This window comes from Manacus candei, unplaced genomic scaffold (assembly GCF_025592945.1).
Source record: "Manacus candei isolate 608988 ecotype Guabito, Panama unplaced genomic scaffold, ASM2559294v1 h1tg000056l, whole genome shotgun sequence".
Taxonomy (NCBI): domain Eukaryota; kingdom Metazoa; phylum Chordata; class Aves; order Passeriformes; family Pipridae; genus Manacus; species Manacus candei.
Window position 1 is genome coordinate 4,641,069 of NW_026138104.1, and position 17,452 is coordinate 4,658,520.

General features: G+C 37.5%; 1 protein-coding gene across 1 annotated transcript in view; it reads left to right on the forward strand.

The window, feature by feature from the left end:
- Positions 1-4,138: 4,138 nt before the first annotated feature.
- LOC127477656 (macrophage mannose receptor 1-like) overlaps positions 4,139-17,452 on the forward strand; it is a 32,797-nt gene continuing 19,483 nt past the window's right edge. The window contains exons 1-12 of the mRNA XM_051802281.1: positions 4,139-4,251; positions 5,977-6,378; positions 8,053-8,226; positions 9,481-9,639; positions 10,556-10,669; positions 11,149-11,283; positions 12,228-12,410; positions 12,846-13,003; positions 13,652-13,756; positions 14,091-14,206; positions 14,498-14,646; positions 16,067-16,266. Coding sequence (XP_051658241.1) covers positions 4,194-4,251; positions 5,977-6,378; positions 8,053-8,226; positions 9,481-9,639; positions 10,556-10,669; positions 11,149-11,283; positions 12,228-12,410; positions 12,846-13,003; positions 13,652-13,756; positions 14,091-14,206; positions 14,498-14,646; positions 16,067-16,266 — 1,953 coding nt within the window. The 5' untranslated portion in view covers positions 4,139-4,193. The remainder of the gene's footprint in view (positions 4,252-5,976; positions 6,379-8,052; positions 8,227-9,480; positions 9,640-10,555; positions 10,670-11,148; positions 11,284-12,227; positions 12,411-12,845; positions 13,004-13,651; positions 13,757-14,090; positions 14,207-14,497; positions 14,647-16,066; positions 16,267-17,452) is intronic.

The following is a 17,452-nucleotide window of genomic DNA, read 5'->3' on the forward strand; positions in this document are numbered from 1 at the left end:
TGATGCAGTCTCCTTGATGGAGGGGTCTACTGCCCCTTGAATGTGGCACCTGTGGCTCCATCACAGGAAACAATGGTCGAGACCTTCTGGTGCTCCCTCAGATATCTATTACTGTGGTGATGATCTTGGCTATGTAGTTTACTCCATGGTTTTAACATGCTATTCTCATTTTAACTCCCCATTCTATTATTGTGGAAAATAAGAGTAATTTTCAAGCAGTCACCTGCTGCTTCTCTCCAAGAAAAGCTTGGTTAAGTCTAATCATCCCTTGTGAGTCTAAGGCTGATGTTGCACGATGGACTTAGAGATTTGTCCTTCACACCAGAGCTTTTCAGATCTCACTCCCACCCTCTCTGGCTCTAGTTCAACCTTCTTATGAACTGTTCCAGCACATAAAGATAAAAAAAGGACTGTATCTGTGCTGAAATGGCTCTGTATAGAAGGTGGCAGACCCAATGCCAGTTCCAGGGTGAGGGTGCCTCTTCCCAATTGGGCCCAGAACACAGAGGGGCCACTGCAGACTGTGGGAGAACTGACTCAGGTTGTCAGTGGAGCTCAGCCTGAAATCACATATCCTTCACCCTTCACTTTTCATAGAATCATAGAATAGATTAGGTTGGAAAAGACCTCCAAGATCATTAAGTCCAACCCCTTGATCCAACTCCAATTACTATATCATGGCACTAAGGGCCACGTCCAATCTCTTTTTAAAAACCTCCAGGGATGGTGAATCCACCACCTCTCTGGGTAGGCTGTTCCAATGCCTGATTACCCTCTATGTAAAGAATTTCTTCCTAATATCTAACCTAAACCTCCCCTGGCAGAGCTTAAGCCCATGTCCCCTTGTCCTATTGTTGGTTGTCTGGGAGAAGAGACCAACCCCCACCTGGCTATAACCTCCCTTCACGTAGTTGAAGAGAGTGATGAGGTCGCCTCTAAACCTTCTCTTCTCCAGACTGAATAACCCCAGCTCCCTCAGTCTCTCCTCATAGGACTTGTGCTCAAGTCCCTTCACCAACCTTGTTGCTCTTCTCTGGACCCGCTCCAGCACCTCAATATCCTTCCTGAACTGAGGGGCCCAGAGCTGAACACAATACTCAAGGTGTGGCCTCACCAATGCAGAGTACAGGGGAAGGATCACTTCCTTGCTCCTGTTGGCCACACTGTTCCTGATGCAGGCCAGGATGCCATTGGCCTTCTTGGCCACCTGGGCACACTGCTGGCTCCTGTTCAGCCTCCTGTCGATCAACACCCCCAGGTCCCTTTTGTCTTGGTCTTATTGCAAAGGGTGATTGTTATTTTTTACCAATTTTTCTTGCTTTTAAATTGAACCTGTGTCCCTATGGCTATACCATTGGACTGAGGAACTACAGGCTGTTCCCCTCCACCCTCAAACTAGAGCAGCATTAGTGCCTCATGGGTTGGTAAAGCAGCTGAGAAGCCATGGAAGGAGATGCACCACCTGTAACAGCTTCCTTGCAGCAGTCACCCAGCCCTTGTCATGCCCTTTGCCAGTGTCCCAGGGGTGCCCAAGACTTATTTGCCCTGAACTGCATCAGCTTGGAAGTTAAGACTGAAGATTGCAAATCAAGGTCATAATTATACTTCTTTTCATGAGTGTATCTGAATATTGAACAGAAACCTGAAAAATAATTCTTAATTTCTAGAGATAGAAAGGTAAAGTGGAAAACATTAAAGACTACTCTTGGTGAAGGAAATAAAAGTTACTGATTTCTAACAACTACTTTCTTAATGTAATTTTTTAAAAGTCTCTCACTAAATAATCTGCCCAAGTATTTAATTATACCATTAAGAATTTTTTTTTCCAGATGCCTAATTCTCCCTTGTTAAATGGATTCCTTTTTTTCTGTGGTTTTTTTTGTCCTTTTCTGAGTGGATATATGGGATAATTTATGACCTTGCTTCATATAACAACATTTTACATTTTTGGAGACTGTTATCATTTCTGCAGTTTTCCTTCCTGTGCACTGAGTTCTTCCAGTATCTCCTCAGAGGTCATCTAATTCCCGTGCATCTTTCTGGGATTATTGTACTCCTTTTAAGGAGAAAAATTAGCAGACACAGAAGACCACATATGTCTTTATGGATGGAATAATAAAGTGGCAATGTAATGAATTGGGGTGCTATTTTAGAGTATGCTTAGGTGCAGCTGTCCCTAAACATTGTTTATGTAATGAGACTGGGTTGATACTAAACACTTCAAGAAGTGGGGGTCTGAGAGTGATCCAGTGGCTTCCTGTGTCAAATGTACATCTCATTTAACAGAATAGGCTACTCAAGTGTATTTTGGGGTATATCACAGAGTTCAAAAGGGCAAATTATAAATTAGATGGTCGTAGATAGATAAAGATATTTTTTTTGTTCTGAAACATATTTCCTCCATTTCTGCTTGAGATGAGATCACTGATATTGGTTAATTGCACCTGCCAAATCTCAGAGTTAGATGAAAGATAAGAAGTTTGTCAGGATTTTTACTTTCATAAAAACACTTGAGTAAGTGTTACATCTATGTCTTGTTCTCGCTCTGCAAACATACAGTGCATAATAAGTGTAATAACCCTCCTGGCTGAAGGGGAACAAATGTTTACTTTACTGCCAGGCTGCAGCTGGCTCTGGTGTGGCTTGAGGAGCAGGAGAGTGAAGAAACTGGACCTTCCCTTTTTGGTTTTTTGTTATTGCAAAATGTCCAACTGAGAAGAAAAGGAATTCCTCTTGTCCTCATGTCATATGAGCTTTAGAATAGAACAAGGCTTTTAAAATTCCTGACAAAATGACTACGTACATTTTATATAAATAGGCCACATGTTATAAGGAAACAAAGTCTAAGGCAAGTCAATTCAGGCCAAAGAAAACTTGCTCTTTCTAGGGAAGCTCTTTAGCAGGAGATTCAAAGGCTTATGTTTTTTTAAAAAAATTATTTTCCAGAAAAAGCTGTTGACTTTATCCTTATTGTTAGTATATTTTGTCATCACTTGAAAAAGAAAATTCAGTTAACTTTGCCCGAACATCTGTACCATACATGTCCTTGTAATTTCTAATTTCACAGTTCAATTTCTTCTTATTATTTTAATCCTGTAGACTTTCTCAGGGACCATTGTCTTTCCGCTGAGCAGAAAAGCAGGATCAAATCCTGTACTTGGGAAATGCAGTCATCTTGGCAACACACAGGAGATGAAGCCCAATTTTCTTGATATCACATTTTTGCTACAGGTGCTGATCAAATATGTTACTACAGTTCAAATTATATTTTCACATGACAGATTGGTTTTTTGATTTAGAAGCTTTTCTAAACAAAACAAAATATTTCCATGGTAAAAATCTACTGTGATAAAGTTAGGCCTTTACATAGTTATAGGGACAGTCTGTAGTGGTCAGGAGAGGAGTGCTGTTTCTCTCAGATTTCCACTTACATGACTTGAAACCAAACTGATGAGTGCTTACTCTGTGACCTGGTTAAGAAGCAATAAGTGGCATTTCCTGAAATTGTGGCTGACTCTTCTTATGACTATCATGCTACTTCACAAGAACTGACCTGTTTCAACAGACCTTCAAGAAAAAACAGGCATTGTTTTTACGAGGAGCCATTTTTCAATTAGTTTTGGGTGCTGGTCTCCTAGTTGCATTTATGTAGCAATGAAGGTCAGTGTATCAATGGCAAACTCCTGTAGAAGGGCAGAAATTTTTATAATGTCCTACAGAGCGAATTTCACTTAAATCCTCTAAAATTCAGTTCTGTCTCATCTCACACATGAAAATATGAGATTGATATGTTCTCCTGATGGTATTTTTTTCTCTGTGTAGTTAAGGTGTAAGATTTAAAAGCTAGAGCACAATTTCTGTCTTTAGTATCTCACCGTTGATTTGATCCCGTGAGCTCCCCAGCTGTCTCTTACGGAGAGACAGTAGGAAAGCAGTGAGATACAATCTTCTGCGTCCCACCTGCTTTCCTAAGGAAGCACTGGTTGCCCTCAGTGAGAAGCCATTCTTCTTGGAGGGCAAAATTTGTGCTGTGTGGTCTTGTTTTGAAATGTGGCATGTGACACAATGTTTCCTTATTTAGCACTCGGAGCTTTCTATCATCCAGCCTGCAAAGCTGGGGAGGATAAACACTGTCCTTGCTCTCATCATCCAGATTTTGGTGAAGGGAAGAAAAGAAAACAGCATTTGCAATTATGTTCTCCAGGTTCTTGCTTGTTCTTTCTCTTGTTCACAATGGTTTGCAGCTCCCTGGTAAGTGCCCCCTGCTTACTTCCTGTGAAGGTGCCCATGAAAGTGCTTCCAGTCCTCTGGCATTTCTGGGTATCATGGTTCTGGTGCATTGTCTATATGTACATTATTAGTTTGGGGATGGGGAACCTCTTAATGTCAGGCAAAGCGGGCAGGCAAGAGGCAATGGAAGAACCTAATAGAAAAAAAGAAATGGCTAGAGAAGGAGGAAGCAGAGACTCAATTCTTTATGGCTTTATTCATATATAGAGGCACTATCATTTCAATATCTTCAGAAGATCAGATATAAGAAAGTAATTAAATATATTTAAATGTCTATTTTTTATTATTTATTTATTTAATTCTTCACTTCTGTGTTCTGATTTTTGAGCTGTTGGTGTCTGGGTAATGGTTAGCAAAATCAGGCAAAAAACCTTCAGGAGCGGTGAAATGCGAAATTATTTGTAGGACATTTAGATGTTCACAGATGATGGCTGTGCAATCCAGAGAGACTTAATGCTTACAAAGAGGATTATTTTCATTCAGTGTTTTGAACAGACTCACTGAATTCACTGTCATTGCTAAAGTGGATGGAATAAATTTTTTGTGAATTAAAATTGGATTAAATTTAGCAAAGTTATTGTGGAATTGCAGTCGTAACACCACTGCTATCCCTTTAGCTGAAATTCCCTTGTAGGTGTAAACAGATGTCTTCTGCAGAATTGAATGTTTAAGGTTAAATTCTTTTACCTTCTAAGTTCTGAGTAAAACTGTTACAGGTTGTGTCATAGTACATGGTATTTTTTTTAATCACATGCAGTATCACTGCAGACTAGAATAAGTATTTTCAGTGTACTCTATATTATCAATTAAATTGATTTCAATTTTTTACTGGCTTTTTACTAAAATGTCTTTAACTTTTAAAATACATTTTAGTTCAATATGATGCCTAGTGATCACAAAATGTACCAGGGACCAAAACTGGTTATGAATCCCACAAGCATTTGAAGCTTTACCTTAAAGCCGACACTGTAATCATGATCAGAGAAACTAACTGGAGAGCTAGGGACCCCATTTCTGGTACAGGTGTACCATCTACCTTCCACCAGCCTTTCCACATTGGCAAGCAGTGCCAATCCACTACTCCCCGGTCCTTACTACTTTCTCAGATTGTTACAGGTTTCCCAATGTCATTCCTGGTTTTATATTCAAGGCCCTCTGGCCTTCTCAGGGATTCCTGTGGGCTCCTTGGTCTTGTATGGTGGAAAGGAAAGGAAAGCTGGATTTGGGAGTGGGGAGACAAATGTCTCAGCAAAGATGGCTGTGTCCCCTCTAGGACACCTGTGAGATCTGGCAGGGTGAGGAAAGTTTGTATAGGTCAGAGGTCTACAAAGCCATGCATCTGAGGACAGGTGGGAACAGGTTAATGGTAATAGCAGCGTGGTTGAGGGAGTTCTCATGACTGAGAAAAATCAATTCAACAAGCTGTGCTTCTGCTGCTGCTGCTGCTGCCCACCACTGACCCACAGTACGGTGACATACAATCATGACACACGTATTCTATTGTCTACTTTATTAGTTTTCAATCAGCAGAATTGATGTTGCACTGGACTCTTGAAAAACATCATGTTTTTATCTAATGAATGCAGTGACTTCCTGTTCATGTGAATGGGAAACAGAATCATATGACATATCCACTATATGTATATTCTACACTAACCATTTACTATGTATTGTTTTGTTTTACAGACACTAGAACATTTTTAATATATAATAAAGTCAACAAGCTCTGTCTTCAGGCATCTGTTACACGTTCAGTTAGAACTGCCACTTGCCATCAAGGCAATGAATCACAAAAGTTCAGGTGGATCACAGATCATCAGCTTATGAGTGTGAAACTGAAATTTTGCCTGGGGGTGCCATTGAAGAAAGATCAGGCTATGGTCACTCTGTATCCATGTAATCAAACAAGTGAGCTCCAGCGGTGGGAATGCAGAAATGAAAGCCTCCTTGCAATCCAAGGAGAAGATTTGTTTTTCAGTCCTGGCAATGAAGAATATGATAACATTTTGTTAAAGAAGGGGCTGAGTGCAAAGAGTCAGTGGAAAATCTATGGGGCCATGGATATTTTATGTTCCCAGGGATATGAAGGTACAGAAAATTGATTCTTTCATGCTTTGCATTAATTCCTTTCTGAGCGTTAGAGTGTTTCAGATCTTTTTCTCTGACTATTCTGATTCCTTCGGTGACCACCAGAGTTTTAGAAAATCAGTGTACTGAAGGACTTAGCCTTGAATTTAATGTCATATTTATGTCCAAGTGTGTATTATATACACACATTACTTTAGTCTGTGTATTATAGTACATTAGTATTTCAAGTATTTTAAGTATTAATGCCTAAAATCAACTCTAAAAGAAAACCCTTAAGACTCAAACTGTGAGTTTTAGAAGGCAGCATTCCTTTTTATTATGATGTTGGATGGACGAGAATCTAATTTCTTCAAAAGTGTGCATGCCTGAGTAACTAAATGAAAACTCCTTGCTTTTATTTAGTTACCTAATTAACAATTCAAAGCATTACATAATACTGTTACAACCACTTTCAAAACTGTCCCTTCCTCAGTACCACCCTCTCCACATCTCTGACACATGTCTTGAATTTGAGGTGGAGGTCTCAAAAAGACCATCTCTTCATCTTTTCTACATCTTCCTCATCTCCTTTGACACGGTATCATGCCATCTGGAATGGTTTCAAGGCTTCTGAATACTTTGACTGGCTATCAGGTGTTATGTCTCTTTGTCAGTATATTTTCACATCTAAAAAACCCTTTACCTCATTCTGTTGAGACCTTAAAAAAGAATGATAAACAACATTTAGGAATTTTGTTCAAATTTTGTACAATTTTGTACAAGATATACTAGAAACTTATATAATATAGGTTTTATGGCTACAGTATTATATATACTCTCCATATATTCTATAAATATATATTATATATTAGTATTTATGTATATGCATACTTATACTGTGTATAAGTATTCTCTGAAGTCACTATTGCTCACCATACTGTGTCATTACATTATTAACAGAGTCTATAAACACTGATAAGTTTCTTATATAGCTACATGGATGTGAAATTACATCCTCGTGAAAGAAGCACAATATGGGTGAGCTGAGAAAGGTCTGGAAGTACCGATGGAGGTGGAGAAGGTGTTGGTTTTGTGACTCAGCAGATGAGGATGCTCATGGAATAATTATAAGCATCAATACAATTACCCTTCGTAATCAGCTGAAGTCTGATTGTTCTGTATGGCTTTCCCACATCCAGAATGAATGTTTGAAAAACCACGCCACAGGATATTTGAAATCTGAACTCTGAACCTTGCATGTGGGAGCTGCTTCACTGTATGTGAGATACCTAAATAGTCACTGGAATAAAACCAAAGATAGATATTGTAACCTGTGTTTACTTTTTTCCATGAATCAGGACTTATAAATATTAGTTCCTTTTCTTGCACATGTAATATAAATCTTAACATTGTTTGAAGTAGAATTATTTTAAAGTGGACCTCTGGAGCCTTATTAAGATCGCAAAAGCATCTTGGACCTCATATATTACTTTACATCAGAATAACACTGCTCTAAAACATATGTCATCAGCTTAAGTCTGGAAAAGTGTTGAAATGAATTTTTTTATAGTTATGGGAAAGGAATCATGGAAAGAACTTAGAGATGCAATTCAACCATTAGCTTAGGCTTTACTTTATTTACTCTTCACATTTATTTGCTGTTTTTCATTTAAAGTTATAATTTTGTTTTCTCAGAGACCTTTACACTGCTGGGAAATGCTTTTGGGGCGCCCTGTGTGTTCCCTTTCATGTACAAGGAGCAGTGGTATGCGGAGTGCACGGCCGCCGGCCGGACAGACGGCTGGCTCTGGTGTGCAACCACTGCTGACTATGACACGGACCAGCGATATGGATTCTGCCCATCAAAAGGTAAGTTACCTCTTCCCACACGGTTCCCCTCTGTGTTGGCAAACCAGCACTAGCAGAATACGGCTACCTTTATAATAACTTACAACTTACAAAGATTTTTTTTTTTAATATTGATGTATTGCTGCACCCTGCAGTTCTCTATGTAAGGAAATATCATTTTGCATAAAGATGTGGGAAAAAATGTGATTGCAGAGTAAAAGAGCATGCACTTCCCACTAATTGTGGGGGTGTTGCTGAGCAACACAATAATTTTGAGACCCTCACTGTGTCCCAGCCGGGATGTGTGCTGTCACCATTGTACAACCCTTCTCTGAGGGACTCCCATTGTGATGGATGTGGGCACAAAAATGAGCACTGTAGAAAAATTAATGATGAAGTTAATGTTTTGATCTGCATGACTTTCATGTGAATATTTTTTTTTACTAAAGTGGAATGTGTCCTTTTATCCATGCTGTTAAGCCCTATTCATATTGCCTGAGAAGTAGTCTTTCCACCCTTTTTGACATCTGCCTGGCGTTTCTTTGCAACTTCAATCACTTTCTTCCAGTTCTATGATCACTTCCCTCTCCATCTCCCTTTATGGCCTTATTCTTGGCAGGGGAGCTTTGCATTCACAATGATGAAGTCTCCACCTGACACATCTCTTATTTCCCCTGTATTCCTCCCCATTACTCCTGTTACATGTTATGTCTTTTATTATTAGAATGGTCCTTTACTCCAGTTGATACAAAATGGTCTTCTGGTGTGGTACAAATCCCTAGTCAAATATGTTTTCCAGGTTGCTGCAAGGACACCATTGCTGTGTGACAGACATACCCAGAAACTCTTCACAAGGGGATGGGATTTATCTAAGAACTGTTTTGATGCTAAATTTAGGTCTAGAGCTGGTTCTTATGGCTCTCAGTGGGAACTGCTGTCCAGAGAGAGAAGAAGAGGTTGCACATCTTTTTAGAGTTTTCATGTAGGATTTCTGCCACAGCACTACCTACAATATATTTTCCTATGCAATCACTTCCCTTGTGGTAATTCCTGAATTATGTATCTTCATGGAACAGGAGGCAGTATAGGCCAGCTTTACCTGTCAGTTTACTGACCTTAATTTTGTCCTTCCCGATCTGCTTGTAATGTTTTCAGTGCTCTTGGAAGAACTGACCAGGTCACGCTTAGGGAGAATGCCATGCAGAATGAGAACCTGCAACTCATTTTTCTGTTGCCAAGTTACTACAACACCCAGTGTAATTATTTTCTCCACAGATAAAGACAGCACCTGGACTACAGACCCTTTGACAAATGTCCACTACCAAATAAACTCTGACTCGGCTCTCACGTGGCACCAAGCCAGGAGGAGCTGTCAGCAGCAAAATGCAGAACTATTGAGTATCACAGACATTCATGAACAAACATACCTTAAGGGTAAGGCAGCAAAGAAAGCCCTGAGTTAGATTCAGGATCTGTTCAGTCCATCATAACAGCTAAGCATTATTTAGTATGATTTTGACCGTTGTCTTTGGACCTAAATATGTCTGGGCAAAAAACCAAAATCTTTTAGAATTTGCAAGTTCACATCAAAATTGCTGCTAAGTGTATAAAGAATTCAAAGTATTCCGGCATCCTTCAAGTGTAACAGTTTGACTTCTTGTTTAAAAATGTTATCTTATATTAAAACTTCACTAAAATTTTTTTTGATCGGGGAAAGGAATCTAAAAAGTAAATTAAAATTTCACTTTTTGTCAAAAAGAAAGTTTTAAAAAAATTGAAAATAAAAAAGATATATCTTTATGACAAAAGAAATATGGTTTTTTGTATAAAATGCAGTTTAACTTTTGTTTTTTTAACTGACTTGGCAAAGAAAAATATCAATTATTCATAGATCCTAAATTGCAGCTTTACCTACCCGTATATTGCTGAAGGAATAGTATGGAAAAAACTATCTGTTGTTATTTTTAAGGATGAATTTAACTTCTAAGACATTTATTATTATTTTTTATATTTACACGGTACCAATATTTCTACTTAAATAAATGTTGTACTTAAATAAATGTGTAGCATTTAGCCTATTCTACAGAAATAATTTCATTTTGGATATTCTCTGTGCATATCATCTGGTCTCATTTTACATTAGTGAGAGAATAAGAGAAGGGGATTCTCTTTGTTTATTTTTTACAGTACTCAAAGCTTTGGCATTTTTCAATTTATCAAGAACTTCAGTATCTGCAAATATTTGTAGTTAGATATTTAATAACTGCAAGTCTTCCGAGAGACATTATTAGTGACTGTTAATAATATGAAAGTGTTTTACAAATTAATGTATCTTTGTTTTGTTACTTAGAATTAACTGAAGGTACAGATTCTGCACTGTGGATTGGACTCAACAGACTGGACTTGAGTAGTGGATGGGAGTGGATTGGAAGCAGCCCTTTCCAATACTTAAACTGGGCTCCAGGTATATATGACTTTGTTTGATTTTGTACTTCCAAAGAGAAAATATATGTATCTCAAATACTGCTGTAAATTTTATTCTCAGATAGATATGCCATGAGATAAGGATTTTAACTTGCTTTAGCTTTAGAAAAATCTCCTTTTCTATAGCAGTATAAGCCAGAAACTATTGCAAAAAATATTTTAGCTGTGAAAGCCACATTGCCTGTCCCTAAAATATTTGGTTTTCTATTGCTTGACTCCAACCACAAAACTATGAGGAGTTTACATGTTCATATCCACTTACATAACTTACATACTACATTTCATACAGACATGCCCATTACCAGAGGCCTACCTCAACTCTTATCAAAGTTGGGAAAGACATGACCTTTGGAGCTCTGACTTCATCCAGGAGTTATTTGTCCGTGCATTTTACAGCTTAGAGTTCTATTTACCTTTCAGAAAAGTTCACTTTTTCTTTTTCCTATACTTTTCCCAAAGGAAGCCCCTCTCCAGAATCTGGAAAAATTTGTGCGGTTTTGAATCCTGAAACAAAAGCTAAATGGCAAAATTTGGAATGTGATCAGAAACTTGGTTACATTTGTAAGAAAAAGAACTTTACCTTGGTTCCTTCAGGTATGTTGGTGTATGTTGATAATTAGAGTAGAAGCTGTTACCTGAATCACTTGGCATTCATATTGTAATGATGAGCAGGAGAATTTTATTAGAAATAGAAACTATTTCTTGTTTATCTGGTTTACTTTTTACAACCATTGTACCCTTTGTAGTCTGATCTCCAGTCCCATAGCACACAGAATGAAACAGATAAAAGTGAAGAATGTCCAGCTAGTCCCTTCTGTCTATGTTTCAATGTTCAGGTCTCCCCCTTGAATACATACATTGCTGACCATCAAAGGGGAGAACAAACCAAAAATTATTTTTCAGAAGAGGGACAATAGTAAAAATCAGCAAAAGGAAGAAAGATGGAGAACTTACAGTGTGGCTCTAAGTCCTTCTCCACAACTTGTCAACCAGCTTAGCAAGCTCACAGGTCTCTGCAGAAGTGATGGAAGATCCACACCAATGAAGATCGATACATTGAAATGAGAAAAGATATTTTAAGTGTATAAAGATTTCCCTGTTGGTGTGATCCCGTGTGTGCACCTGGCTATAAATCTGTCTCGATGACTCTTACTCTATCAATATACTTAATCCTTTAAAAATTCATAAGCCTTCTATGTTAAGCACAGATAATGTCTGATTTGTCTGACAAATACTAAGTAATACAGAAGGCGGTGAAACTAATAGATTAGTGTATTTGTTATAGACATTTGACTGACCTTAGAAATTGTATTAAATACTATTTGTATTAAAAATCTTTCATTTTCCAAGTTAAAATTGCCATATTCATAATCACATTTATGTTTACTATGTTTTGTGTCCATCATTTCCTTATAATGAGAATTTAAAAAAAAAATTCTTAGTTTAGAACTTTTGCACAGATTAAGTGAAAACATTTTCAGTGTCATGTCCCTTGCATGGCAATTGAACTCCTCTAAAGCCCTGATATTTGTTCCTAGGTGATGTTGGGCCTGTTACTTGCCCAGGTGGGTGGGTGCCATATGTAGATCACTGTTACAAGATCTTCAGGGAGAGCAAAGGATGGGAAGCAGCTTTGACCTCTTGTCAGAAGCAAGGGAGTCACCTGGCCAGCATCCGAAACCTTGAGGAGCACAGCTTTGTGGTATCTCGGCTTGGGTACAGTGAGTGTTTCCAGGGTGTCTTTTGCCTTTTTCTGCATGTATGGAGCACCAGACAGTATTTTAAAATCTGACCAGTGCAACAGAACCTAAAAAGTAACTACTATTCACTAGTAGTACTATCATACCACTATGGTGTATTAACATTAGGCTGGTAATTTACTCCCACTGCTATGAGGAAGAGGAGCCAGATTTTTTCATCTAGTGCAGGGATTTCTTTACAGCCTAATTTTCCAAAGCATACTGTCTTAATTTTAATATCCATGTCAAAATATTAGTTTATAAAATGATCATAAAACACACTAAATAATTGTCTGCTTCATAAATTTACAAAAGGAATTATATGTCCAAAGCTTAATGGCACTGTGCAGTGGCATAAGAGGTCTTATTTAGTTCTCTTTCCAAAGTCTTATCTAGTTCTCTGTTTCCACTGTTTAGAGCCAACAGACAAGCTATGGATTGGGCTGAACGACCGTAAGGTTCAAATGTATTTTGAATGGACTGATGGTACCCCAGTGACATACACAAAATGGCACCTGGGAGAGCCATCCACCACAAACAACAGGCCAGAAGATTGTGTACTGGTCAAAGGCCAGGTGACATTACCCAATACATATTTTACCTCCACGTTTAAACTAAAATCTTAATAAAAGACTAAAGTGCTCTACTATTTCAGAAAAGAGCTAAGGCTGAAAAAAGGGATGTAGGGGGAAAAGGATGAGATTAAATATGACCTTTCAAAAAAAACCAAAAAAAGAATTTTTGCGACATTGGTGAAATTTTCTCTTTAAGTACATCTGAAAGTCAAAAGTTAAATGATTAGGGCTATAAAACAGGTCTCTGAAGGTAATTTGAGCACATTCTTTCATTTTCCTCTGGTGATAATGGTGGCATGTGGGGATCCATGGTTCCTGCTGGCTCCTCTGTGCCTGCTCACTTGCTATCTCATGGCGCAACTGTTTGTGCAGGGCCCTGAAGAAGAGGGACAAATTTTATGCACCCTCCTCCCTTCCTATCAACATGAGCTGTGGCTGTACTGCTATAGCCCAGTCTATATTTTTCTGAATATGAACAGATTTGGTTTTGTTATCATCTAGGGAAATTGGATAAGGAAAAAAACCACTTCTGTTTACAAAATGAGAAGAGAAAGAAAATTAATAGTTTCAATTATAAAGAAACACATTATTCATCTTCTTTAAATTATTCATCTTTATCTCCTTATTGCAAACTTTTTCGTGCCACAGGATGGCTATTGGGCAGACTCCGTCTGTGAGAAGAGAGCTGGCTACATTTGTAAAAGAAAGGCAATAGCTAATGAAAAGGAAATTACTGATGCAGGTTGCAAAAACGTAAGTATATGAGAATGGAACATCAGTTTCTCAGATAAAATAAGTACCTTATCTTGAATCACCTAGAATTGTTTGAATTGTGTATATTATTTATGTAGAACAGATTTTTTTGTTTTAATTTGTTATGAAGTTTCTCCTTCTTTCAGTTATATTGAACTTTAGATAGCAGTTTACAAAAGCTGCTTAGAAGGAATCTGCGATTTCACTGCAAAAAGTATCTAAGTCATAATATTCATGATTATTGGGCTTAATTCATTTTAAATAATGATACACAATAATACACAATATCACAATTATCTAAAATTTGAATGGAAATCCTAAAATCTTGTTACAGGGCTGGAGCAGGTATGGGACCTACTGCTATTTTATTGGACATGTTCCAGCAACATTTTCAGAAGCAAACACCACTTGTGAAGGAGAAGAAGGTTATTTGGCCACAGTTGAAAGTAGGTATGATAATGACTTTTCCTTGACTTTTAAATAGGTAAAGGTTGTATCATATGAAATATTCAAAAGCTAACACAACGTCAAACAGCAGATTATCTAAGTAAGAGATGAGGTCTCTCGTTGAACAACAAAAAAGTCTTGCTTTTCTTGTTGTTTGTATGGAATCAGAATCCTACCATAAGATCTTCTCCCGCAGTCTGAAGCAAGGAAAAGGAGAAAAGAATTCATCATCATGTTAGGCAAGTAGGATTTGGATAAATGTTTTCACTTGTGTCTTTATGATCCCTTTTACAGGTATGAGCAAGCCTATCTGACTAGCCTTGTTGGGCTGAGGCCTGAGAAATATTTCTGGCTTGGCCTCTCTGATGTCGAGAGCCAAGGCACTTTCAGGTGGGCCGATGGTGAAGCGGCCTCCTTCACGCACTGGGATGCAGGAATGCCTGGTAGGTGCTGGGATGGTGGATGGTAGCTGCTCTCTGAGGTCATGGTCCCTATTTGGGTTTGCGTTGGTGATGTCCTCTGAATTTTATGCTTTAAACTTTCAGTATCTTTTACAATATCTGGCAGTTCTCAAATTCCATCTTTTAATTTCAAAGGGAAAAAATTGAACTGCAGTTTTATATTAGGACATCTGATGTATTTACCCATAAGATTAATCTTTTGGCCTATCTTCACAGGGATATAACAGGAGTTAAAAACAGGTCCTGAGACTATTCTACTCTCATTCCTCTAGTAGAAAAGTTAGCCTGGGAGAAGAATCAGAAAAAGAGCAGCTGTGATAAGGAATTTAAGTTGAGAATTACAAATTCATAGTATCAGAAATCATCGTACCATCGTTATTTTTATTTGTGATACTAAGAAAACTATATTCATGGGTTCATACTGTGCAGAAACACAGAAAACAAGATTTCACAATGCCATAGGGGAATTTGCTCTCAGTGATCCTTTGTCTGAAAACTTTCTTGAAAACCTTCAGTGAGGTTACAAAATATAAAATAAAAATAATAAAAAATTACAAAATACATAGACTAATAAAACTTCAGTACTAAACACGGCTGCAAAAGCATCCAGCAGCTGTTAAGATTATGTTAAATGAACTGTTCATTTTAATGTGTTAAAACTGCCTTGTTAAAGCTGAGGGTTGTAAAAAGACAAATTTGGTGCAAAAAGACAAATCAACGTTTAAAACGGTTCCAGAACATATGAGGAAATACAGACCAGTGAGTCATTAGTAAATTAGCTGAATCTGTAATAAAGAAGATATAGTGGGAAAGATACATAAAATTGCTTCTGTAAAGGAAGTCATGCTCACAGATCTCCTGGAGCTTCCCACAGGAGCCAAAAGCATATGAATAAGGGAAATTTAGTCAGAGTGGTCTCTCTGAATTACCAAAAACCTTTCAGATAATTTGACCTAACACAGAGAAGCTCTTACATAAATAAATATTTTGATTAAAAGGCACTGAGTTGAAGGTGGATTTTTTTATAAGGTCTATTTTTTATTGGAAAGAGTGCTCATTAATGACCTGTGTAATGTAAGTAGAAATGAGGTTGTCACTCAAAACCACAGGATTTTACTGTAACACCCCCCCCTTACTTTCTACCCATAGAATTAATTATGCAGGACATTCAAAATAAAAAAAAAGAAAGGCAGGATCTTGAAAGGATCATGGCCTCCTCAAAAAAAATACTAGTCTGCCTGTGTGAAAAATACCTAAAATATAACTTCGCTTTTCAAATGCTATTATGTGGCAAGAAGTGAATGACTGCTGCTCAAAGATTTTAGCAAAGAATTAAACAATTCACACTTTATAAAATATCCAACATTTGTTTTGGTTTGTTTTTTTTTTTTTTCTCATAAAGGAAGTAGTCCAGGATGTGTAGCCATGAGAACTGGAACTGCGGCTGGATTATGGGATGTTCTGGACTGTGAGACAAAGCAAAAATATATCTGCAAGCAGTGGGCAAAGGGTGCAACAATTCCACCTATTACAACTACTGCTCTGGTGCCCACATGCCCTGAAGGTTGGATATCAAACAACCATAGAAGTTCCTGTTTTAAAGTAAGTGCCTATGTATTTATAAGAAAAAGGACTTTGAACTCCTTAGTTTGGAGGAAAAAATAAATAAGAAAGAAAAATTAACTGACATCTTTTTTTTGCAATATCTGAAGTTGGAATATAACAAATCCCAAATCCCCAAAGATTCTTCTCAGGGAAGTATCCATAAGATGAGAGAAACTTATGAAGAAAGATGAAATTGAAGGGACTGGACACAAGGGAAGGGAGAAGGGCACAGGAAAGAAAATGAGGAAGTTTGTGCCCCAGGGGTCAAATGAATTTGAGCAGGAAATGGAAGAAAAGGAATATAAATATCAAGGCTCCAGAAAGACATAAAGAAAAGAACAAAAAGAAAAACAAGGGACATTTTCAGATTAAAATTATTGAAAAAACAATGTTGAAATTCTGTATTAAATAGCAGAATCAGCAAAACTTGTCTGTTGGCATTGCTCTTCATATCTGTTGTGGTCACTAGGTTGTACAAAGATCCAGTATTTGTCTGAGATCTGTGAGAGTTTGGGGAATGAAGCAGAGAAACAGTGAGGTATATTCTGCAGCAGCACAATGCCTAAGGCTGGACCTTGCTAAAATAAGCACATTACCCCCCGAAATAAACTATAAGAAGTCACACGAAAGGTTAATTAAACCTGTGTTTATGAAGGGCATTTATTTGAGAGTTTGTGATGCAAAGCTACCGATAACTTGGTTTTGAAGTACACTCAGTTGCGTCTGAGCAGGCATAAAAAAAGAGTTTGAACAAGAAATGAGGGTAATTTGCAAACACTGATTTGGGATCATGCAGAGTTGAAATGTGCTAACTTAGTGTGAGATGTTAATATTTCTTATCATTTTATTGAATTAATGAGTTCTTCTCCTTTTGTTATTTTTTTCATTTTTTTTTTCAAACTTAGTTGAAATGCTATTTAGTTTTGCTCCTTTATCCTCAAATCATAATTTTAACTTTGGTCAAAGTCATGCTTTTTCTCTCTTAAACTAATTAGACATCATACTGCAAATGTAAAGTGAGAGATGCAAACCACCATGAGGTAATTCTTTTACCTATATCTTCAGACTCCTCTCAGGCCATCTCCATCACAACCCTTTCCATTCATCTATAAGATAAAACAAATTAAAGGGAATTGTATTCAATTCTAGCAATTCCTTCCCTTTTTTTTTTTTGGTCAGCACT